The sequence below is a fragment of the Podarcis liolepis genome, assembly GCF_965112155.1.
Source record: "Podarcis liolepis genome assembly, chromosome: 7".
Taxonomy (NCBI): Eukaryota; Metazoa; Chordata; class Lepidosauria; order Squamata; family Lacertidae; genus Podarcis; species Podarcis liolepis.
In genome coordinates this window covers 79,100,290-79,125,739 of record NC_139561.1, presented here as the reverse complement: position 1 = coordinate 79,125,739, position 25,450 = coordinate 79,100,290, and the positions used below count along the sequence as shown (strand labels likewise).

Below are 25,450 nucleotides of genomic sequence, written 5' to 3'. Positions count from 1 at the left end.
AGTGCGCCTGAGGATAAGAATGAATTAAGTTCTTAACCAGAGGTACCACTGTAAGGTAATGTTACTGCAGGACCACAAACAGCTTCAAATGAGCAACTTGTTCCAAGAAGGCTGCAAAGTCAATTGAGGCCATGTGACTATGCTCATCATTAAAAATAGAAAAAATAATTCTGATCCTATTCCTCTGTTTTTGCCTTCGCTTACTGAGTTGGAAGGAACAATATACTTTTTCTCTTCTTCCAGGCTACTAATCAAACTGCAATCAAAGCCTCAAGGTACTGCTCAGGTGACTGCTCAGCTGGCAAACTAGACATACCTCAGGGCTGTTGAAAGGTGCCAGGGACACACTGGTAGGCACTGAATAGAATACAGTGACTCTAAGATTATTACTGAGAGCTGATTAAATCATTTTACTGAACTTTGCCCCTCCTTATTCTAATTGTGCCAGATTGTTGTGAAAGGCAGAGGATACTTTGAGCCAGCTGATTTGTTTAGTGATGACTAGACTTAGCCACATTGTCTTGAACTGAATCCAGCTACGTAGTTGGTTATCCCTGCTTCAAATCCCACCCTCCATTTTCAGAAGACAAGAAGAACCCTGCAGTCTAGCAGCATCCTTCTTGGAGTGGATGATCAGATGTCCATTGGTACAAGACTATCATAACAGGAAGGCAATCGCCCACTCCCCCTCTTCTCCCTCAGCAACTGGAAATGGTATATCCATCAAATTAATTGCCACTGATAGCCTCTTCCATAAATGTGACTAGTCCACTGTTAGGTCAATCCAACTGTGGCTTTCACTGCTGATGTGGGTTTTCTATAGCTCAGCCAGCAGAGCATGAAACTCTAAATCTCATGATCGAGTCCCATGGGGGGAGTTACAGTTGTTGGACTAGATCAATCTTGAGGTCCCTTCCAACTCTACAATTCTATGATTAAGTTGAAGAATTTTGCTGATGCAGATTATGCTTCACTTCTTTTCTTTTTTAAAATATTTTTTATTACATTTTCAGTGTTTTGTGATCACAATATCCATACATTAATCCATATGCTCAAACACTGCTCTATCCGAGCATCGACCTCCTCCCACCCCTTTTTCTGACTTCATTACGTAATTACTTTATTCTTAGCATTTCTATAACCACTTTTTTACCTTCTCTCTTATTTTTATATTTCCCTTTATAAAATGTAAATCAGTTCCTTATATTGCCATTACAAAACATTTCAACTCACAGCTACAAATGTTTTCAGATATTTACAATATCCTTTCATATATAATATAAATTTGCTCCAGTCCTTTTGATACAGTTCGTCGCACTGATTCTGGATCTTCCCCGTCAGCTTTGCTAACTCAACGTATTCCACCATCTTACTCCACCATTCTTCCAATGTTGGAATCTCCTGTGATTTTCATTTCTGGGCCAGGAGTATCCTTGTGGCCGTTGTGGCATACACAGATTCATCTCCAATTAGACCTAACAAAAATTTCCGATGTCCTGGAGAAGTTAATGTAATGTTTCTTAATTATTTTGCTTGTGTTTAGTAAGTTAAAGAAAAAAGAAAAGTATTCTATTTAATGATTAACCCCATAATATCACAAATATTTTAGCTAAGATAGTTAAAAGTAGGGATGAAGCATGCTTAGTGTAGTTCAGAAGCTATATGCTGTATAATATTTTATGCAGTTCATAGTTCAATCATGGAACTCACTTCCATAGGAGGCAGTGATGGCCACCAGCTTAGATTACTTGAAAAGAGGATTAGACAAACTCAGGCAGGGCAAAATAACCCACTATATCTATGTTCCACCTCCAGTTTCAAAGGAAGTTTGCTTCCTTCCTTGAAAGCGAAAGATATTTCTCAATTTTCCACCCCATCCCTCACCAATAAATATATTTGGCTGGAAGGATTGGAGCAAACTCCTAGGGATTTCAGCACACTCCTATGCACTTTTGGTTGAACTAATAACCATTTATTTCAAAGGGATTACAGTGCAATTCTATACCTGTCTATCTAGATGTAACTGCCACGGATTTCAATGGGTCTTACTCACAGATAAGTCTGTATAGTTTTGTATAGTATAGTACTTCTTCAAAGTATACTTTGGAGTTTTGGTTTCTCTGGCACTTCCCTTTATCTCCACTGCCTCAGAAGCTTTTCCAGTTGAAATAACTATTATAATCCTTCACATATCTAACACCAGCCTCACATTGATGGGTAATTATGGTTCAGCATAAATCTCCTCCTTGTGAATTCAATAATTCATATCAATGTGAGGGTTATTCCTAGTGGTGAGAGTCAGGCATTGGGATCCCTGTCTCTTCCTCTTTTTTTTGCTGTTCATGGAGGGAAATGGGTTGCAGGACACAGAGAAAATAGTGCTGTATTATTGTCTATCAATGTGGTTATTATGATAAACATAAATGATTGTGGCAAATAAAAAGTTGCTTCTAAAATGTGTATCCTTCAAATCAATAGTTTGGAATGGGGAAGTATGGTATTTCCTGATATAAAGCATCAAAGTTTTGTTTTTAATGTAAAACTGCAGGCAAGCAGAGATTTGGCAGTTTTTGAATGCATGGTTATATCATCTAACCTCAATACAAGATGAAACATCTCTCAAATAAGTGAAATGATAAAAGAGTTAGAACAGGTGGTGAAAGAGACTTGCTGGGCCTAACAATGTTTGTATGTCCAGGTACCTTAGCTTTTTAAAGCACAACATACAAAAAGTCATATTCAAAAGGCAGTGGACTTTTACGCCAATCCTATGGTCCTCCAGCTCTGACCATTTTGCTTTGTAAATGTTCTCATATACTCCTTACAGTTCAAGAATCCATTCACCTTGGAGGGAAATTTATTTTAAAGCTGATTTAAATGCATACGCCTCAGCAGTCCTGATTTGGCTGGAATGGCTACGGAATTCCTTAAGCTGTCCTGCGTTGTGCCTTGATTCCAGGGTGTCCAGATTTCTCCCTGCCAGCAGAGAAGGGCCACGTAAGTAGCTCCTGGGGTGGCAGCAGCATTGGGAAAGAGACAGGAGGGCTGCTTCCCAAAGCCTAGTTAGTGCTTAATGGCTTTGTGGGAAAGGCCATTTGACTCCAGGATCCTGTCAGAGTGCTCACACCTCCTGCCAGAAGACCTCCTTTTGCTAATTCTTTCAGACCAGAAGGAAGGGGCTTACCCAACCATTGCACTGCTCCCACACTGTATTGTTTAGCCTGAGCAGTAGTCGGAACCAACTCTTCAAGGAAGAAGCATATACTCAAGAGGTACCCCTGCCCGTATGGGCCAGTCTTGCCAGACTCTAGGGTTGTGCGCCCATCTCACTCAAGAGGCCGGGGGCCAGCGCTGTCCAAAGACACTTCCGGGTCACATGGCCAGCGTGACATCGCTGCTCTGGCGAACCAGAGCCGCACACGGAAACGCCATTTACCTTCCCGCTGGTAAGCGGTCCCTATTTATCTACTTGCACCCGGGGGTGCTTTCGAACTGCTAGGTTGGCAGGCGCTGGGACCGAACGACGGGAGCGCACCCCGCCGCAGGAATTCGAACCACCGACCTTTCGATCGGCCAGCCCTAGGCACTGAGGCTTTTACCCACAGCGCCACCTGCGTCCCTATATACTCAAGAAGACCCTCATAATGCCTGAGTGATTAGAAGCCAATGAGGAATGAACCAACAGGTGACCGCTGGAAGAAGAAGTTGACTTGGAGGAATTCATGGGCCAAGGAAGGGAGACCAAAGATTCCAATTGGGAAGGACTGGTCCAGTGAGGAGCAAGAAATTATGAAAATAGGGAGTGCATCCTATATTGTAACACAAATCTCTTTTTTCATATTAGAGGCAATCTTTTTAAGGAACTCTGTGGGAGGCAGCCAGGTGCCTCTTCCAGTTCAACCACATTTACACTTTTAATAAATGTGTTCCTCCCTCAGGCTTTATGGCAAAGCTGAGCTGGAAACAAACTAATCCTAACGAGGCACAAAGTAATAAACAATTAGCATGTCACACACATGCTCTTCCCAGAAATCAGGTGAACCTGGAACCTGCTTGTATCCATGGGGTCCTTCAAGTTTACACTGTCAGTTTTGTAAATTATCAGTATGGTATTTTGTTTTTAATATAGTTATGATAGCTATTTTCCCTCCAGTATGAGAACTAGTAAGCCTCTGAATATCTATTGTTGCAGATCACAGCGGAAAATGTGATCTATAAAGGGATACACATGCATTGATGGTTACCACATCCTCTTTGTGTGTCACAAAGTAGTGTTGTCCATTATGGATACCATCCTTGCAAGCTTCCCAACCCCGACTGACACCCCGTCGGTTCTGGCAGCAAAAGACATTGTAGAAGAACTGTCAGCAATGCAGACTTTGCTAAAAGAGCGTTTGGACTGTGCTAAAGAGGCCTATAAGAAATTGTCCAATGTGCACTGACAACCTGGCTCTGAGATTAATGTGGAAGATCAGGTGTGGCTGTCAAAACCTGATTTGCCACAAAAGGGCATGTGCAGGAAACTGAACCCAAAGAGTGGGCCCGTTTGAAGTTGTGGACCAGATCAACTCTCTGACTTTCTGGTTCCAATTGCCTGTGTCTATGAAGATTCACCCCATCTTGCACAGATCAGTCTTGTCACCCGTCGTGCCTGCACACCCTTACCAGGCACCTAGACATGGGAGAAGGAGAGGAAGAGTACGAAGTAGAACAAATTCTAGACTCCAGGATGCAAAGAAAGAAGTTGCAATACCTGATTGCGTGGGAGGGGTGTTGACCAGAAGAAAGATCATGGGAGTATGCAGAACATGTCCATTCACCATACTTGCAAAGGGCGTTGCATACATGCCACCCCAACTGACCAAAACTACTGGGATGGGTGGAGGAGGGCTCTGGAGTGGGAAGTGATGTCAGGGACTGGGCAGAGGAGGAATGGTGGAGACTGCCTCCCCAACCTGACCCTTCCAGAGAAGAAGACAGTTCAGAATTGCGACAGAGGTTTGAGGGAGATCACAATTCAGAGGAAGATGAGGGGAGAAGTTTGGGAATAATGGGAGAGTAGGAGGAGGCAGATCCAGAGCAGCTGGCTGACACGTTATCACTAGAAAGCATTTCAGATCCACCATCTCCCTGAACCCTGCGAGCAAAGAGCTCAAAGACAAATGGCCCTAAGAGGCAACCATAGAGGGGGTGGTGCTGTTGACGAATGAGGAAGTGGGAAAGAAGGGGAGTGGAGATTTACTCAGGACTATGCCATTTCTCCAAGAGGCTGAATTCCCAAGCACCTCCCTGTAAACATTGAATAAAAAGCAGATGGGAAGGAAATTTTCTTGTGTTATCCGTTCCTGGCAACCTGCCGTGGTTGTTGGTTCCTCTGCCACCTGACAGCTGTTAAAATATACTAGTTTAGACTTGTTTTTTTCTGTGTACATATTTTCCCAAATATTCCCAAATTCCTAACTGACCTTCTTCTACCATCCTTTATTCCTATTTGGTAACAGGGTGCTTACTACACTGTTGTTTTATTTGTCTTAAATAAATATGTAATTCTGAATTTTTTGATTGAAACCAGTGTATCAGATCTTTTTGAGTTTTCTGTGCTATATATTTTGGTGATTTAGCTCCTACTTTCTGGAATCACTCAGATGTCCTTTGTACCCACAGGTGTTCCCTGGACCTGAAGGGAAGAATTGTTAGCAAGAGTGTTGACATACTAATATTCTGGGAGTTTGGCCTTGTGTTTAAGAGCCAACAAGAGAACAAGCTCTTGAAATGATGGGTCCATTTCATAAGCTACAGGAATGAAAGAGTTGTAGATAACATCTTTTCTTGTAACCTGTTTTCAGTGATCTGACTCCTGAACGGCTTTCATCTGCATTTTAAACACGCACACACATTCCTCCCTTCCCAATCTTTCTCTTTTGCCCTTCCTTCCTTCCTTCCTTCCTTCCTTCCTTCCTTCCTTCCTTCCTTCCTTTACTTTTCCTCATATTTACCCCTTTCTTTTCTCCTCCCATTCCTGCTTTTATTGTGTTCTCTTTTTTATACACCCTAATATCATCATCATCATGACCATCATTATTGCTCTTAATATTATTTAAATATACCTCTTTCTATTCATTTCCTTTGAATCGGTGTGTCTTTAGTATTTGCTTATACTAACAGAATTTCGAAGGGATGGAGAAAGGAGAAGAGAAGATTCCCTGGAAAAGACCCTGATCTTGGGAAAGATTGAAGGCACAAGGAGAATGGGATGACAGAGGACGAGATGGTTGGACAGTGTTCTCGAAGCTAATAACATGAGTTAGTAGACCAAACTGAGGGAGGCAGAGGAAGACAGAAGTGCCTGGCGTGCTCTGGTCCATGGGGTCATGAAGAGTTGGACACGACTAAACAATGGAATATGTATGTAATCACATCTAACAAAATGTGGCATTTCCCCTCTTGTTTATTTTCAATGTTTCATTATTCAGGAAACCACTAAAGCAGAGTTGGGGTGTGTGTGGAGATGACAAGGCATTGGTACAGTATGTATCAAAAACACATGGTGATAAGTATTGGTCTGTGCTTTAAAAATAAAATAAAACAAAAGACTTAATGTGCTGTCAAGTGGTGTGGTGGGGGATCTCAAGCTGATGCCAGTATCCAGGTAGAGAGGTGGCAAAGTGGGTATCTCCCAGGGTGAGAGGCAGGGTGAGAAAAGAAATGTTCCAAGGTGAAAATGAGGAGGGCTTGTCATTGGGAGCCAGGGAGGGTGCTTGTGACTTGTCAATGCTGTGACTTTTTGCAAAGCATTTTGAGGTTGAATCTCAGGGGGTGTCCAGAGCACTGTCTAGCCCTGTTGTGTTGGATGAGTATCAGTTGGTAAGATTCAAGGACATTTCCCCTTGCCCCTCTTGTCTGAGGAAAAGGAGCAGGGAGGGGACAGCTTGTAGCACCCTGCTTGTGGTTAACGCTTAGCTGGAATGAAATATTCAACGCAGCAATAGAGAATTTAAAATAATAATTTATTTGTCAGACAAATAAATGAGAGGCACATTGGTATATGGTTACCAAGCTCTGGCCTGGCCTCCTGCCATTATGGCCAGCACTTATATTCCCTCAGCCCAGGCCCCTTGCTCCTCCTTTGGCTGCCTCTGTCCAATCAGCCTGGTTGAATTTCCTATTGGCTGATTGCTATAACCAATCACAAAAAGATACACCCATATCCTCCTGTCCTTATATGGAACACAAAGAGCTATATATTGTTACATCTATAAATGACAAATAAGTAGTAATATATCTTACATGTGTCTCAACAAGGAATCTTAATTACCAGCTCACCTCTTGCCCTCCTTGCCCTATTGCCTTCTAAAACAAATGGTTAATCTTAAATTTTTATCTTAAACATATGTCAAGGATCTTGAGTTTCACATCAACATTGAAAGATCTCCTTCATTTGAAGGTTTCTAAACAAATGTCTGACAGCTATATATCAGGACTGCTTGGATGGCGTCTTCCTGTCTGGCAGGGGGGCTAGGCTGGTGGCTGACTTAATTCCAGGATAAATAAGAATCTAGCATTTCTTAAATCCTTTGCATAATTACATCTATGCCAATACACTTAATACACAACACAGGTAGCCTCTTAAAAAGAATAAGGCCTTTGTAAAGTAGAAAAAGGAACTCAGTTTAAAACAGTTTCAGAAGAAGCCTCTTCAGTTTACATCCCCCCCTTCAGCCAGCTGCTTTCCCCTTAGCTCTTCCCAACATTTATTGCCCTCTAACTTTCTCAGTTTAAGAAAGAAACAGCTTTAAAAGACTTCCCAAAAATGCTCTCCCAAAAATGCTCTCTTTCTGCCAGCTAGATGCCTCTCCATTTGGTCTTGGCCTTTTAACCTTAGAAAGAAGATCTGGCTCATTTTACTGGGAGGCACATTGGTATTATTTTACTATTTACTCATTCCTAATTATGTTCATCTCTGCCTTTTTTATCTTCTGTAACATGTAGGGTCAGTGTCCTCGTTCTCAGCCTGTAATTTCAGCTTTTACGACTTTGAGAATTGTTTTCTGCTATCAATCAAGGGGGCCCCTTGTCTAAGAGGAAAACACTGTCAAGGTTCTCTAAGCAGCAGGTCTTGTGCCTGGCATGAAACTTTTGAAAATCTAAGCCCTCTTTAATATACAAGCCCTGATCAAACATTAATAAAATGCAGGCTTATGATTAGATGCCTCAAGCTGACTGGGTCAGGGAGGTGATTAATGCCTCCTTGCAATACAGGGGGGTCCCTGCCTACTTGAAGGAAGCAGTAGTGTGTCATCATCACAGATGAGTTACGTGGATGCCCGTCCCCAGGTTATTTCATAGTGTCCCTTGGAGGTGGGCCTTCTTGGATGGGACTTATGGGGTGAAGTGTCATATGACATCATCAATCAAACTCTATGGCAGTGGCGCATAAGCAATTGGCAGAAGGTAGTATCCTTATACTACTAATGCCTTGGCCTGTAGATTAGTGTCAGGAAAGATGAGCTGACTGAGTCCAGGAATGATACACCATTGACTGGGAAACTGGACCTGAATCCTGATACTGAAGCTCCGCCATGATTGCCCCAAGGGTCCTGTAACTTTCAGCCTACATGCTTCTCCATTCCAAAGTATTCTTCTGAAAGAAGACTTGGTGTTTTAAATCAATTGGTAATGGAAGAAAAACTAAAACTTAATTATAAAAAGACAGGATGATTATAATGGGAATAGTATGTTGGGATCAGTGCTATTTTTTCTAGATTTACAGGTGCAAGAGCTCACCATGGAATTCTTCCTTGTTCTCTTAAAATGGTAATGGCGCCCACCTGAGAGGTGCCGGAGTTGAAAAGATGCTCCGAGTTAAATTGTAGAATGTATTTTAATTATAATTATAATTGTGTAATGTATTTTATTATGTTTTTATCCCGTTTTATGTATTTTTTCTTTTGTAATATCTTCGGCTAAACCAATAAATATTAATCACATTTGTATCTGAAAGAAACATCCAAGAACCAACATTTTATTTCCCATAACCATTTATTTTGTATTGTAATAATCATAATGAAAACTTAACTGCTTTTTAATGATACACTACAAGGCTCTTTGAAGTTAGAACCCCCCACATTCTGACCCCTTTTTCTCTACCACTTGCTTCCCTTTATCTCCACCAAAAGCAAAAAAGAAAGAACTAGACTTCCTGAGTCCTGAATTTCACCACTAGGCCTCCAATTCCCCCTCATTGCCTACACTGTGCAAATTACTCTTCATGTTCAGGGTGGTGTGATATTCGTGAAGCATTATAACATCTTTCTCGCGCAACTAAAAGGGCATATATTCCTGCTCCAACTTCCTTTCCTTTTTTTCGGATGCCACAAAAATCTGTTGTTCCACAGCCTTGGAAAGAAAAATTGTCAGCGATAAAAAGAGCTGAAAAAAGGGAAGAAATGCTGACATTAGTCCTTTACCCAGGGACGAAAAGATGGTACCTGTGATGGTGAATAAAAATTTAATAAGTTAATTTTAAAATATGTATATTTCAGAAATCTGAACAATATTATAATTTCATCCAAAGATGAATATACAAGAATAATACTACTACTAATTTATTATTTATACCCCACCCATCTGGCTGGGTTTCATAATTTTCACCATTAGTAGTTTGGGTAAAAAAAATAACCCTTATGTAATTCAAAATTGCCATCATACCCAAAGGAGTCTCAAGAAATGAAGATTATTAATAAACAGGCTATATTTATAAAATATATTGAAATTAGAGGATTTGAAAACAAGCCTTGAGTATGTGGATGTGGCATTAAACAAGCTTGGGGTGCACTCCATTGTCTCTCAGGACGGTTGGATGTCCACTGAGGCTCCCTCATTGCCCCACTATCATCTAAGCATCCAGAGGATCCTCCTTTTATTTTACCATATCTATTTTCATTTCAAACTCATCTAACATGAAGTAGGTGAAAAGGGGGGATCCCAAGAGCCAATCAGGAACTCCCCTCAGAATTCTTACTCAGCCCTCAAAAGAGAAAGTAGCAAAAGCCCAGGCGTAAAGGGCAGGAGAAGGATGAGAAGAAAGAATGTATGGCAAAGGCAGCTCAAATGGCCTGGACTCTGCCTCTTCCCTCATGGGGCAAATCAGCCCATATGCCCCTCCTCCATTCATTCCAAATTCCCTCTTCTTTTCAGAAAGGAGGGATTTGGCAATCCCCCCCCCCAAAAAAAAACCCCATCATTATTCCTCAAAACTATGTTGATCTGGAGCTATGCATCTAAGACTGGATCTAGACACATCAAAAAAGTGATTCAGTTTAATACGCTGTAAAATTCATACATGGAAATCCCATTGGTGAAAGGTGGGACTCCACAACATCAATTCCATAATGTTGTAACGCATATAAAGTGCTTTATATTTTTACGAATGTAGCTAACTCATGACATCGGCAAAATGATGTATGCTTTTGGAAAGGAACATAGCCTCCCTCTTTTCCTCCCCCTGTGTATCCCCTAAAACCATTCTGGGAGTTTCCACAATTGTGGAGCAGATTTTGGGAGGAAATAGAGCACATGCAGGCAGAAGAGCCCAGATATTCGGTTGCACAACTGTAAATTCTTGTAGTAGATAGGTAGCCGTGTTGGTCTGCCATAGTCAAAATAAAAAAATTCCTTCCAATAGCACCTTAAAGACCAACTAAGTTAGTTCTTGGTATGAGCTTTCGTGTGCATGCACACTTCTTCAGATACAGGTATCTGAAGAAGTGTGCATGCACACGAAAGCTCATACCAAGAACTAACTTAGTTGGTCTTTAAGGTGCTATTGGAAGGAATTTTTTTATTTTGTAAATTCTTGCACTGAGTTAGCCAGATACTGCTCATTGTCACAGAATTTAAGGAAATCTATTACATTCATTTTACATAATAAATATGTTTTTTGAGCAAGAGGGATATAGTTTGTCCTGGACTGGATCTCATTGGTGGAGAGATCCAGATGCAACTGGGGTGGAGCAATCAATGCACTTTTTACTTTTGTTTGGAAGGGTATTTTATATGCATATCTCACTTTTAACCCTGCTTCTGTACAAGCCAGTGGCATTATGAGAGATAAAAGACACAGTCCAGGCAGGCAAAACACTAAGGAAGGGTGCAGAGTGGGACCAGTGAGAGATGTGTTCCCTCTCACTTTTCCAGCAACATGAAAGGGAAAGGGGGGGGGGGGCGAGAAGGAAAACAGGAGGGAGTCTTTATGACCCAGCCGAAGACTAGGCCTTTCCCCCCTGTTTGAGTAGCAGTGTTACCTCTAGTGAAAACTCCTTTAAAATCCACACACTTGGTCTCATTCTCAAGGCAGTTGACGGTCTTCTCACTTTTACACTTTTTGTTTCCTTTGGAGAAGCAGGCTGGACACCGCAGACCATTTTCAACCATCATGTTCCGATCAGGAACTGCCAAGATCACAAATATACGGAGCATGTTAATGGTTTTGTCTGTTTTTGTATCTGTGTGTGATAATTCACTTATTCTGCCAATTAAAAGACTGACCAGGACCAGCAAAGGCTGATTTAGGAGGACACTTGGATAAACTATGTGGGTTGTAAGGTCAATATTTGAAAAAATTGAACGTTAACTTGAAGGGACCATAAACTGTTCATGAGCCTAGATATCCAATTATTCTGTTTGAAATAGATCATTCACAGGCTAAAAAGCATAGGGAATGTTATAAAGGTGTCTTAAACTTTGTATTGAGTGACGCGGGTGGCGCTGTGGGTTAAACCACAGAACCTAGGACTTGCCAAGCAGAAGGTCAGTGGTTCGAATCCCCGTGACGGGGTGAGCTCCCGTTGCTTGGTCCCTGCTCCTGCCAACCTAGCAGTTCCAAAGCATGTAAAAGTGCAAGTAGTTAAATAGGTACCGCTCCGGCGGGAAGGTAAACGGTGTTTCTGTGCGCTGCTCTGGTTTGCCAGAAGCGGCTTAGTCATGCTGGCCACATGACCCGGAAGCTGTCTGTGGACAAACGCCGGCTCCCTTGGCCTATAGAGTGAGATGAGCACCACAACCCCAGAGTCGGTCATGACTGGACCTAATGGTCAGGGGTCCCCTTTACCCGTTACCGAAACTTTGTATTCTTGGCCCAGGTCTTTTGGGGGGGACTTACCCACTGAGTTAATTATTCTAGGCCAAGGTCTTAATTTTGGCTTGTTAGACACCTCTTGATTCTAGCAAATTATCTTGATTTATGTCAGAAGCAATCTACTTGTGAGGTGACCATCTGCAGAAGTCGGTCATTAAAATAACAGATTAGCACAGCAACACCTCAAAGGAATGGAGGCTGCTCCCTGTGTAATAGGGTTAAGTTTTATTAGAATATGAGGGATGTGACCGTTCTCAGGAAAAGACAAGCTTCCAAAACAAGAATGCTACTGTGCCTATGAGAGGGACAGAACTCCTTGTTGTGGACACCTTCATTCTAGGATTCAGGTTGTATCTATTTATCAATAAAGAATAAATCATAAAGGCACCAAAATGTCAGCTGTGTATTTTGGTCCCACAAGAAACACAGACCCTGGGTTGAAGCATGCCTGGTACCCCTAGAATCTCAAATCACTTGGATATAGGGGTGATGTGTAACAACATTTTAACATCCAGTAAAAATATGGCTGGGACAAGGGGCACTGGCACTGTGCAGGATCAGATCCTCCCACCTATCAGAAGGAGGATCTGATCCTGCAGGTTGCTGCTACAAGGGGCAGGAATAAGAAGAGGCCTTTTTGGAAAGACAACCCATCCCTTTTCAGCTGCCCAGTAGGTCCATCTTTTTCACAATTTCTCCTCATTCCTGCCTCTCCATCCTGCCTGCCTCTACCCCCCTTGAGAGACCCTAATAGTGCTGGAGCTGCTCAACTGAACCTGATCCATCTGGGGATGTCTCACCCCATTTGAATGAGGCTCAGGTTCTCTGAGTACTGCTAATATACTAAGGATCCAGGGCTTCACCAAATCGCTAGATTGCGCTTTGCACATGTGCAGAAGCGCCGAATCGCAACCAACATGTGCACAGACGCGCCACTGCAGGTTGCCAACGTGCCTCCTGCACGGATCACGTTTGCAATCCGAGCGTCCACTGTATAATGAAATGAAAAAAATATTTAGAGTAACTTTTGTAAAACAAAAAACCAGCAGCCATTTAAATAGGTATTATAGGAGCAGAGGTTCCAAAAGACCAGAAGAAATTGTTGACGTATGTTACAACGCCCACCCGGACATTGCTAGCCCAAAGATGGAAAGAGGAAGCAATCCCTACCAAAGAAGACGGGCAAACCAAGTTAATGGACTATGCTGAAATGGTGAAATTAATTGGAAAGCTCAGAAACCAAGATGATGAGAAATTTTAAAAAGAATGGGAAATGTTTATTATATATTTACAAAAGTACTGTAAACATCTTAATACACTGGCAGGTTTTTAAAAACACTTGTAATATTAGAGAGGGTACAGGAAACTTGAGGTTAAAATACAAATTTGGAGTAGAAAGGATATGCAGTTTAAAAAGATTTTGTTTTCATCTTTAATCTTTTGATGTAGTGTTTGTGTTTGTTCTCTTTTGTTTATATGTGATGCTTGTTACACTTGCAGAAAACCCAATAAAAACATTATTTCCTTTAAGAAAAGGATTCTAAAATGATGCAGAAACTTACGGCTGAGAGTTTCACTGTTACACAGATCAGTGTTGCAGCAGTGCCTCTTCATCTGAAAGAATTTGCCATCTGCTGCTGTGAAGCTGTAATCACCTGAGAAGCAATAGTGGGATGACGAGCACTTATTTGAAAGTTGCACTCGGGGATCCACTATGAAAAAGAATTTGAAAGAAATATTTAGTTCGGGGAGCGGGGGCGGGATGCAGATTTATTGCGTCTAAGGCACATTCATTGTAATGATTCCAGGTTTCTACGTTGCCTGAATCAAGACCATTTCAAACTGACAATATGGAAAATTATTATTAAATTTGGCAATGGAATGTATGCAGAACTTCATTTCAGGTCAAATTTGTAGCACAAAGACTCATGCCTTCCTCTATGAATCTGATAATGCATGTGACATACACTGCACTCTCTCTACTTGTTGATTGTAACACTTTGCAGGTTGGGAAAAATGCTTCCCTGAACTCTTGTTCCCAATGCAAGACACAGCTTTTGAATAGTTTTTATAGATCTGTGAAAGGACTCTTAATTTTAAGGTCATTTATGGCAAAGGGGATGTTCAGTTTATATTCCAGGCTTATTGCCCTAGTTTGCTAACCAAAACTAATCTGGAATTCACTGGTGTGGGTCAATAGGGATTTCTGGTTGATGCAAATCGAGTTCTTCAAGCTTGGCGATCAGCCCCCAGATTCGGCCACTGGTTGTGATCAGGTGATGTTAGATTCCCCATTTTCATATGCAAGCCATTCCTTACTTCAGATGTTGTTGAACTACATCTCCCATCTTCCCTGACTAGTGGCCAGGCTAGCGGAGGCTGATGGGAGTCCTAATTTATCTACAGCTGAAGTGTCACAGTTTCCTCACCTCACTTTTTTCATAGGTGAGTTGCCCCAGCATAGACTTCTATATGCTAGTAGAACCCTTAAAATTCACCTACCATAACCTGGATCTAATCCAACAGCAAAAGACAAAGTCTTACTTATATTTGTTCGCAGAGCACTAGCAACACAGGAATCTTGGTTGGAGTCACAAGTTATTTCCGAATAGCCATGATCTGTCAGTCCAGTCCTGTTATAGGCAATTATGCACTTCCTAGCTAATGCTGAGGACAGTAGCAAAAGATTACTTCATAGATTATTATTACCATTACCATTATTATTATTTGGTGTCGTGGTTTGCTTAATGAGACCCAGAGGAGGAGGTGATAGTGAATTAAAACTTTTAAATTAAAAGGGGTTCAATTTAATAAGCATTTTAATAGAATAATATGAAATGATATGAGTAAAACACTCATTAGTTAAAGCTCTTGAAGCCATTGACCAGATCACTGGTTTAATTATTTCCAAGAGGTCGGGAGGTGAACCCTCCCTTTCCCATGGCCAACTTTTCCTCCCATCCCGACTCCCACTTAATGACATTTTCTTCCCAATATTTGGTTACAAGCTTAGAACAGAGCATAAATTGACTGAGAAGAAGACTCTCAGTGGCTACAAATCATGATGGCTATGTACTGCCCCCAATATCAAAAGTAGCATATTTCAGACATAAGTTGCTGGAACCCACAGTAAGACAGAGTGTTGAAGCTTTGCTGAGGTCCTAATTGTGTGCTTCTCATAGTCAATGGGTTGGCCAGTGTGAGGACAGGATCCGGGACCAAGGATGAACAAATCTATCAGTTTCGCTTGCTCTCAATTTCAAATTTTTCAAATTTATGTATCTGCAGCCAAGCTCAAGGCTGTGTACTTGGTTCTCCCCTCCCCATTTAATCCTCAGAAGATTCCTGTGAGGTAGGTTAAGCTGAGGGATAGTGCCTGGTCTAGGATCCCCCAGTGAGCTTTGTGGCTCAGTAGGGATTCAAAGCCTGGCCTCCTGGATCCTTGTCTAACACTCTCATCACTGCAGCAAACTGGCTTTCTTAAATTCAGCTCCCCAGATTTCCACAATCAACGAGTAGTAGTAGCAAAACTGGATCCTCAGCAGTGGGTTTCTGTGATCTGTTCCAAGAGGGTGGTTTTTTTCTTATTAAAATGTATTGAATTTCTTCCTGCTATGGCCATACTTTGTTTTCTCCCCTTTCCTTTCCTAAGCAACTTTTACTCTCCATTTCAATGGAATTACTATTCTGTCCTATTTTCTAAGTCCTATTTTCTCCCCCTCTCCCATTGAAGAAAAGATTGTTCACCTTCTTACACTTTCCCTGCATTTTGAAATCATATCCAACATTTTCATCTGACCATCTCTTGCCTTTGCACATCCCCCATCTGTTTCCACACCTAACCATCTCTCTCTCTCTCTCTCTCTCTCTCTCTCTCTCTCTCTCTCTCTGTATGTATTTGTGTGTATATAAACACACAAACATATATAAATACACACTCACACACAGAGGGAGATCCTTGATTTGTGTGTTTTGCTGGAACTCAATAGAAATAAACTCGTGACTAGACTCCCCCCTACTTCCTCTTGGTAACCCAGCAGTCCTTGCTCTCTATGGTGTTGATCTACACTCCCAACTCCCTTCCCTCCCAAGCAGCAAGTTCTCTTCAGTGTCCTCTAAAGGTAATTTAATGTTCCCCATCTTACCTGGAGAAAGCAGGGCCAAGAGGAGACATGCTCTCAGGAGTGCCTTCATCATTCTAGAAAGATTAGGAGACTCAAAGCAGAGAAGGATCATCAAATGAATTGATGCAGGTAGAGGCTTGCCTGGAGAGATTTATAGGCCATGGATTCATGTCGAAGGCAATACTTGGGAACAAATAGTTCAGTGAGGTCTGGAAATGGGGATTGTTTGTTCATTACAAAGATAAAGAGGGACATATTAAAATTCAAAGCTCACTGTTGGAATTGTCTAAATCATTTCTCTATAATCTCATTACTTGTTAATAGACACCTCTCAGATTTATTCCCAATAATAATAATAATAATAACAACAACAACAACAACAACAACAACAACAACAACAACAACAACAACAACAACAACAATAATAATAATAATAATAATATTTTTACCCTACCCATCTGACTGGGTCACCCCTGCCTCTCTGGGTGGCTTCAAGTATATGCAGAAACATTCTTCTTCTTCTTCTTCTTCTTTGGCGATCACTTGAAGCTGAGTAAGATTGTCTTCCATAAACACGGTTTTAACAATGAGTCCGTAAGTGACTGTGGAGGCCAATTCTGGACCCGCAAGTCCTTCCACTGTGGGGACATTGGTTCCCGGGCAGTAGTTGATCACGGTGTGGATTTGCCAAGCATGCTTTCCTCTTAGCACATTTCTCCATTGTGTCCTGAGTTTGAGTGTCTTCAAAGCCCACAACACCTTTGGTAAAGGCTGTTCTCCAACTGGAGCGCTCGCAGGCCAGTATTTCCTAGTTGTCTGTGTTTATACTACATTTTTTTAGATTTGCCTTGAAACAGTCTTTTAACCTCTTTTGTTGACCACCAGCATTACACTTTCCATTTTTAAGTTTGGAATAGAGTAGTTGCTTTGGAAGACGATAATCAGGCATTCCCACAACATGAGCAGTCCAACAAAGCTGATGTTGACACTGGTGACACACTGGTGATCTTTGCTCCATCCAAAGATTGTTTCACCTGTCTTCCCAAGTGATGTGTAAGATTTTTTCAGAGACACCATTGATGGAATCTTTCAAGAACTTGGAGATAGCATTTGTAAGTGGTCCATGTTGCACAAGCATACAGTAAGGTTGGTAGTACAATGGCTTTGTAAACAAGCATTTTGGTTCCCCTGCGAATGTCCTGGTCCTCAAACACTCTACACTTCAATCAGGAGAAAGCCGCACTTGCAGAGCTCAGGCAATGCTGGATTTTGGCATGAATGTTGACCCTTATGGAAAGATAACTCCCCAGGTAGGAGAAGTTGAATTGTAAAGGTTGGGAGGTCATTCCACAGTGTGGGCACCACTACCAAAAGGTTTCTCTGCCTGGTTCCCTCTAAACTCACTTCTCAAATTGAGAGAACTGCCAGAAGGCTCTCAGAGCTATATCTCAGTGTCTGGGCCGAATAACGGTGATGGAGACTCTCCTTCAGAGAAAGCTTGGATATCAGATTCATATGGAATGGGCTGTGGGTCACATGGATGCAATGGAGGCGTTATCCATTAAAACTGATCCTCCTGTCTTGGCCGTGATATGTTTTTCTACATCTTTGAGAGCTATGATGGGGTTAGATACCTCTATTGCCTATTTAACATGTTTTCTTTAGTGTTATAACATGCCATACACTTCATAGTTTTTTTCCATAGATTTTCCCACTCATTCAGCATTATAGGGTGTCCAATATCTTGATCCCATCTAATCATAACTGCCTTAACCAGTCAAGGAGGAGTCAGTCTCCTGGATCCTTGTCTGACACTCTAATCACTACAGCTCACTGGCTATCTTATATTCAGCACCCGGGAATTCCACAAACACCAAGTAATAGTAGGTCATCTGGATCCTCACTAGTGAGTTTATGTGATTTGTTCCAAAGAGTAGACTTGAAGGTGTCTTTCTTTGTAAAATGTATTTAATTTCTTCCTTCTATGGTCATACTTTGTTTTCTTCTCCTTCTTTTTCTGAGCAACCTTTACTCTCCATTCCAATGCAATTATTATTCTGTCCTATTTTCTAAGGCATATTTTCTCCACCTCCCCCACTAAAGAAATGCTTCTTCACTTTCCCTGCACTTTGAAATAATGCCCTACATTTTCATCTGGCAATCTCTTGCCTTTGCACCCCCCCAGTTTCCACACCTACCTGTGTTTGTGTATGTATGGTTTTGTGTTTATAAACACACAAACACACACACAGAGAGAGATCCACTATTTTGTGTACTGCTGAAATTGAGCTTCCGTGTTAGAGTGGGCCATTTCCTTATTTATCTGTGTGACATCATTTAACTGTATGACATCAGAAGAAATAAACTCTTGAGTTATTATTAAATGTTCCCCATCTTATCTGCAGAAAGTGGGGCCAAGAGAAGGCATGCCTTCAGGAGTGCCTTCATCATTCTAGAACGATTAGGAGACTGAGAGCAGAGAGGGACCAGCAAGAGAATTGATGCAGGTAGAGACTTACCTGGAATGATTTATAGGCCATGGACTCATGTCACAGGGAACACTTGGAAACAAATAGTTCTGTGAAGTCAGGGAATGGGAATTGTTTATTCTCAACAAAGATAAAGAGGGACATACTGAAATTCAAAGCTCACTGTTGGAATTGTCTGAATCTGCACTATGGTGTGAGCTCCCGTTGCTTTGTCCCAGCTCCTCCAACCTAGCAGTTTGAAAGCCTACCAATAAGGGTAGATTAATAGGCACAGCTGTGGCTGGAAGGGAAATGGCATTCCCGTGTGCTCTGACACAAATACAGCTACTGTTCAAGAATGTTCTCTCTCTTACACACACACACAGAGAGAGAGAGAGAGAGAGAGAGAGAGAGAGAGAGAGAGTTTGCTGCTGAATGAAATTATATTTGCAATTTATTTTGTCCTCACTTGAATCTTAAACTCAGTCCAAAAAACTAGCCTTCCCTGAGCTGGTGTGGCATTTCCTCTCCCCCAAGTTTCATGCAAATGTTGACTAGCACTGAGGACAGGGCAGAACCCTGAGGTCAATTGTCACAGTCCAATGGCTAAGGCTTTGAAAAGGAGTCCTCTCGGTTCCCTCCTTTCCAGGCTAAATATACCCAACTCCCTCATCTATTCCATATAAGGCTTGGTTTCCAGACCCTTTATCATTTTGGTTGGTCCCCTCTGTACATGTGCCATCTTCTAAATATCCTTCTTAGATTGCGGTGCCCAAAACTGAGCACAGCAGTTCAGATGCGGTGTGACCAAGTCAGAATAGTGCAGTACTATTAATGATCTGGACACTATAAAAATCAGCTATAACATAAGAGAATTTAAAAAAAAAAAGCATAAACTTAAAAAAATTAAGTCATGAAGATTCTCATTCACCATCAGAACCAAAACTCCAAGGCTAATGACTAATGTGAATATTTCTTTTCCTTTTCCTGATTTTGTTTGTGGGAGTGACTTCACTTTCCAAGGATGTGCAAAAACAGATTTCTCTGCTACTGAAGAAGGAATTGGAATCGGAGTAATAGTTCTCTTTTCCAGTTGAAATAACTGTTATAATGCTTCACAAATCTCTCTTTATATATATATCTATCGTCTTCTTGCCAAGAGGTATTTTTTATTATTCTTTTTACTAACTATTATTACAACACATAAACACACGACACTTAAGAAACTAAAAAGAAAACACAAAATGAATGACAAACATATAACCATAAATCCAAAAGCTCTTACTCACGGACTTATGTTACCATACTTTATTCTCATCATGGAATAGAATCATAGAATCATAGAATCATAGAATCATAGAATCATAGAATCATAGAATCATAGAATCATAGAATCATAGAGCTGGAATAGACCACAAGGGCCATCGAGTCCAACCCCCTGCCAAGCAGGAAACACCATCAGAGCACTCCTGACATATGGTTGTCAAGCCTCTGCTTAAAGACCTCCAAAGCAGGAGACTCTACCACACTCCTTGGCAGCAAATTCCACTGTCAAACAGCCCTTACTGTCAGGAAGTTCTTCCTAATGTTTAGGTGGAATCTTCTTTCTTGTAGTTTGGATCCATTGCTCCGTGTCCGCTTCTCTGGAGCAGCAGAAAACAACATGCCCTCCTCTATACGACATCCTTTTATATATTTGAACATGGCTATCATATCACCCCTTAACCTCCTCTTCTCCAGGCTAAACATGCCCAGCTCCCTTAGCCGTTCCTCATAAAGGCATCGTTTCCAGGCCTTTGACCATTTTGGTTGCCCTCCTCTGGACACGTTCCAGTTTGTCAGTGTCCTTCTTGAACTGTGGTGCCCAGAACTGGACACAGTACTCCAGGTGAGGTCTGACCAGAGCAGAATACAGTGTCACTATTACTTCCCTTGATCTAGATGCTATACTCCTAGTGATGCAGCCCAGAATTGCATTGGCTTTTTTAGCTGCCGCGTCACACTGTTGCCTCATGTCAGGTTTGTGGTCAACTAAGACTCCTAGATCCTTTTCACATGTACTGCTCTCAAGCCAGGTGTCACCCATCTTGTATTTGTGCCTCTCATTTTTTTTTTGCCCAAGTGCAATACTTTACATTTCTCCCTGTTAAAGTTCATCTTGTTTGTTTTGGCCCAGTTCTCTAATCTGTCAAGGTCGTTTTGAAGTGTGATTCTGTCCTCTGGGGTGTTAGCCACTCCTCCCAGTTTGGTGTCATCTGCAAATTTGATCAGGATGCCCTTGAGTCCATCATCCAAGTCGCTGATAAAGATGTTGAATAAGACCGGACCCAAGACAGAACCCTAGTCACTCTTCTCCAGGATGAAGAGGAACCATTGATGAGCACCCTTTGGGTTCGGTCAGTCAGCCAGTTACAAATCCACTGAGTGGTAGCATAGTCAAGACCGCATTTTACCAGCTTCTTTACAAGAATATCATGGGGCACCTTGTCAAATGCCTTGCTGAAATCAAGGTAGGCTACATCCACTGCGTTCCCTTCATCTACCAGGCTTGTAATTCTGTCAAAAAACAAGATCAGGTTAGTCTGACATGACTTATTTTTCAGAAATCCATGCTGACTATTGGTGATCACAGCATTCCTTTCTAGGTGCTCACAGATTGTTTGCTTAATGATCTGATCCAGAATCTTCCCTGGTATTGATGTCAGACTGACTGGGCGATAATTATTTGGGTCCTCTCTTTTCCCCTTTTTGAAAATAGGGACATCATTTGCCCTCCTCCATTCTGCCGGGACTTCTCCTGTTCTCCAGGAATTCTCAAAGATGACTGCCAGTGGTTCTGAGATTACACCTGCCAGTTCTTTTAACACTCTTGGATGCAGTTCGTCTGGCCCTGGAGACTTGAATACATCTAAACTAGCCAAATATTCTTGTACTATCTCCTTAGTTATTCTGGGCTGTGTTTCCTCTGCTGAATCATTTGCTCCAAATTCTTCAGGTCGGGCATTGTTACTTTATCGGAGAAGACTGAGGCAAAGAAGGCATTGAGGAGTTCAGACCTTTCTCTGTCCCCTGTCTGCATTTCACCATCTTCTCCTCTGAGTGACCCCACTGTTTCGTTGTTCTTCCTTTTGCTACGGACATACCCATAAAAGCCTTTTTTGTTGCTTTTAACCTCTCTAGCAAGCCTGAGTTCATTGTGTGCTTTAGCTTTTCTGACTTTGAGTCTACATGTGCTGGCTATTTGTTTGAATTACTCTTTGGTTTCCCCCCTTTTCCATTTTTTGTACACATCCTTTTTTAATCTTAACTCAGTTAAAAGTTCTTTAGATAGCCACCCTGGCTTCTTTAGGCACCTTCCATGTTTCTGTCTCATTGGTATTGCCTGAAGTTGTGCTTTTACTATCTCCCTCTTAACAAACTCCCAGCCATCATGCACTCCCTTTCCTTTTAGTATTACTGTCCATGGGATCTCACCCAGCACTTCCCTAAGTTTTATGAAGTCGGCTTTCTTAAAGTCAAGAAATTGAGTCCTAGTATGCTTGGCTGCTCCTTTCCGCTGTATAGTAAACTTCAGAAGAGCATGATCACTCGCGCCTAATGATCCTTCCACTTCTACCCCACTAACCAGGTCATCAACATTGGTTAGGACCAGATCTAAAATGGCTGTTCCTCTTGTTGCTTCTCCCACTTTCTGGACAATGAACTTGTCTGCAAGGCCAGTGAGGAATCTGTTTGACCTTATGCTCTTGGCTGAGTTTGACATCCAACAAATATCCAGGTAATTGAAGTCCCCCATTACTACTATCTCCCTTCCTTTTGCATGCTTGGCCATCTGTTCCAGGAAGGCATCATCTATGTCCTCCGTTTGGCTTGGGGATCTATAGTAAACTCCCACAATGAGGTCTCTGTTATTCTTCTCTCCCTTAATTTTGACCCAAATGCTCTCACTTTGGCTTTGAGGTTCTAAATCTTGGATCTCTTCACAGGTATACACATCCCTGACATATAATGCCACTCCTCCTCCTTTCTTGTCTGGTCTGTTTCTCTGAAATAGATTGTATCCCTCCTTTATTACATTCCAATCGTAGGACTTATCCCACCAGGTTTCAATGATGCCTATTATGCCATATTTAGTATGCTGTACCAAGAGCTCAAGCTCATCTTGTTTATTTCCCATGCTTTGCGCATTAGTGTACAGACATTGAAGTCCATTAATCATTCACCTGTGTCTCTTATTTAAGGATTTTTTCCTCCCACCACTAGTTCTGCGTGCTCTTTGCTCCATTTGGTCTATGACATTTGGATGATCATCTTCATCAATTGATAGACTCCTACCTTCAGGAGCACTGTCACCCTCCCCCACATTAGTCAGTTTAAAACCCTCCTCATGAGGTTTCTGAGATTTTTGGCAAAAACATTCCTCCCAACCGTTGTGAGTTGCAGCCCATCGCTTGCCAGAAGTCCATCTTCAAGAAACTGCAGAACGTGATCTAAGAATCCAAACCGTTCCTGTTTACACCATTTGCGAAGCCAGCTGTTCACTTCCACTATTTTTCCCTCTCTCCCTGGGCCACATCATTCAACTGGGAGTACAGATGAGATGACAATTTGTGCATTTAATTGCTTCAATTTCCTGCCCAGAGCCTCGTAGTCTCTTTTGATCTTCTGGAGGCTAGTGCTTGCAGTGTCATTGGTTCCCACATGAACCAAGAGGAAGGGGTATTTGTCAGTGGGTTTTATGATTCCTTGCAGTCGTTCAGTTACATCTTGGATCTTAGTCCCGGGGAGACATTCTTATTCTATTCTAACAGAGTTGCTTCCTACTCAAAGTGGGTCTAATTTCTTGTTTGTTAAACGGTTTGTTTCTCATTTCATCCTTTCTGCTCTTCTCCATATACTATTCTTGTAGACCATATTTTGTTTGGCAAAAATTACTGAAAGCAAGTCCAGGTTTTTATTTGAGGATGCTTCACAAATCTCACACCAGCCTCACATTGATGGGTAAATATGGATTTTTTTTTTTTAAAAAAAACCCTCTCTTCCCACAATGGCTGAGACCACCAACCATATTCTTCAGTGCCTGACTGCAGCCCTTATTAGCTACAAATATGTACGCAGACAGCTAATGCTATCACATCCAAGGCCTATCGGAAGTTGCTGGGTCCTGTGGATAAGATGGATTGTTTCAAGAGGTGGCAGAAAGATATTTTGAAGTTTGTCTGGCAGGACAAAAAAACCCAGAATAAAATTTAAAATTTTAACTGATGCAAAGAAAAGAGGGGGATTTGCCCTGCCGGACTTAAAACTGTATTATGAATCAGCAGCTTTCTGCTAGATGAAAGACTGGCTACTTCTTGAGAATACAGATATCTTGGATTTGGAAGGTTTTAATAATGTATTCGGATGGCATGCATACATATGGTACGACAAGGCTAAAGCTCATAAAGCTTTTAAAAATCATATTGTCAGGAAAGCATTATATAATGTTTGGATTAGATACAAGGATTTGTTGGAAAATAAAACCCCAAGGTGGTTGTCGCCAATGGAGGCAAAAGCCGTGAAAAAGCTCAATATGGAGGTCAAATGGCCAAAATATTGGGAAATTTTGGAACAAGAGGGAGATAAACTGAAATTACAGAGTTATGAGAAATTGAAGTTCAAAGTACGAAATTGGCTCCATTATTACCAAATAACTGAGGTTTACAAACAGGACAGGAAAATTGGCTTCCAGGTGGAGAAATCAAAATTAGAAACAGAACTGTTAGAACCCAATACTAAGAATCTGTCAAGAATGTATAACTTGTTGCTGAAATGGAATACACAAGATGAAACAGTTAAATCAGCTATGATTAAGTGGGCACAAGACATTGGTCATAACATTATGTTTGCTGACTGGGAACAGTTGTGGACCACCGGTATAAAATTTACGGCATGTAATGCTTTGAGAGAGAATATTATGAAAATGATTTATAGGTGGTACATGACCCCAGTCAAGCTAGCAAAAATCTACCATTTGCCTGATAATAAGTGTTAGAAATGTAAAGAAACTGAAGGTACCTTTTATCACCTTTGGTGGATGTGCCCGAAGATTAAGGCTTTCTGGGAAATGATATATAATGAAATGAAAAAGGTACTTAAATGTACTTTTCCCAAGAAACCAGAAGCCTTTCTCTTGGGCACTGTCGGCCAATTGGTGCCAAAGAAAGACAGGACTTTTTTTATGTACGCTACTACAGCAGCAAGAATTCTCATCGCAAAGTATTGGAAGACACAGGATCTACTTACTCTGGAAGAATGGCAGATGAAGGTGATAGACTACATGGGACTGGCCGAAATGACTGGCAGAATCCGAGACCAGGGGAAAGAGACGGCGGAAGATTGGATGAAATTCAAAATTTATCTTAAGAAATATTGTAAAATTAATGAATGCTAAAATATTGAGGTTATAGAAAAAGTGGGACTACAGCTGTAAAAGATTAAGTAAAAGAAAAGAACAAGGGAAAATTAGATAAAATCAAGGGGGAGGATTTGCTGAAACAAATTTGGAAATTGGGATGCAGAAAGGGGAGGTACGGGGAAGTCAGTGAAGTAAGGTTTAAGAAAAAAGGATTTGAAATTATACATGTTTGTTTATGTGTTTGTTTGTTCGTATTGTGTATTGTTTGTGTTTATAGAAATTGTGAAAAACCAATAAAAATTTTATTTTAAAAAAAAGAAGTTGC

The 25,450-nt window shown here is 41.4% G+C and overlaps 1 protein-coding gene across 1 annotated transcript in view; it reads right to left on the bottom strand.

Moving 5' to 3' along the window:
- Window positions 1–16,330, bottom strand: part of LOC310711155 (phospholipase A2 inhibitor and Ly6/PLAUR domain-containing protein-like) — a gene marked incomplete at its 5' end in the record, with an annotated part of 221,386 nt that extends 205,056 nt beyond the window's left edge. The window contains 3 exons of the mRNA XM_083512623.1: window positions 11,304–11,450; window positions 13,699–13,848; window positions 16,282–16,330. Of these exons, the coding sequence (XP_083368749.1) occupies window positions 11,304–11,450; window positions 13,699–13,848; window positions 16,282–16,330 (346 nt within the window). The remainder of the gene's footprint in view (window positions 1–11,303; window positions 11,451–13,698; window positions 13,849–16,281) is intronic.
- Window positions 16,331–25,450: the final 9,120 nt, after the last annotated feature.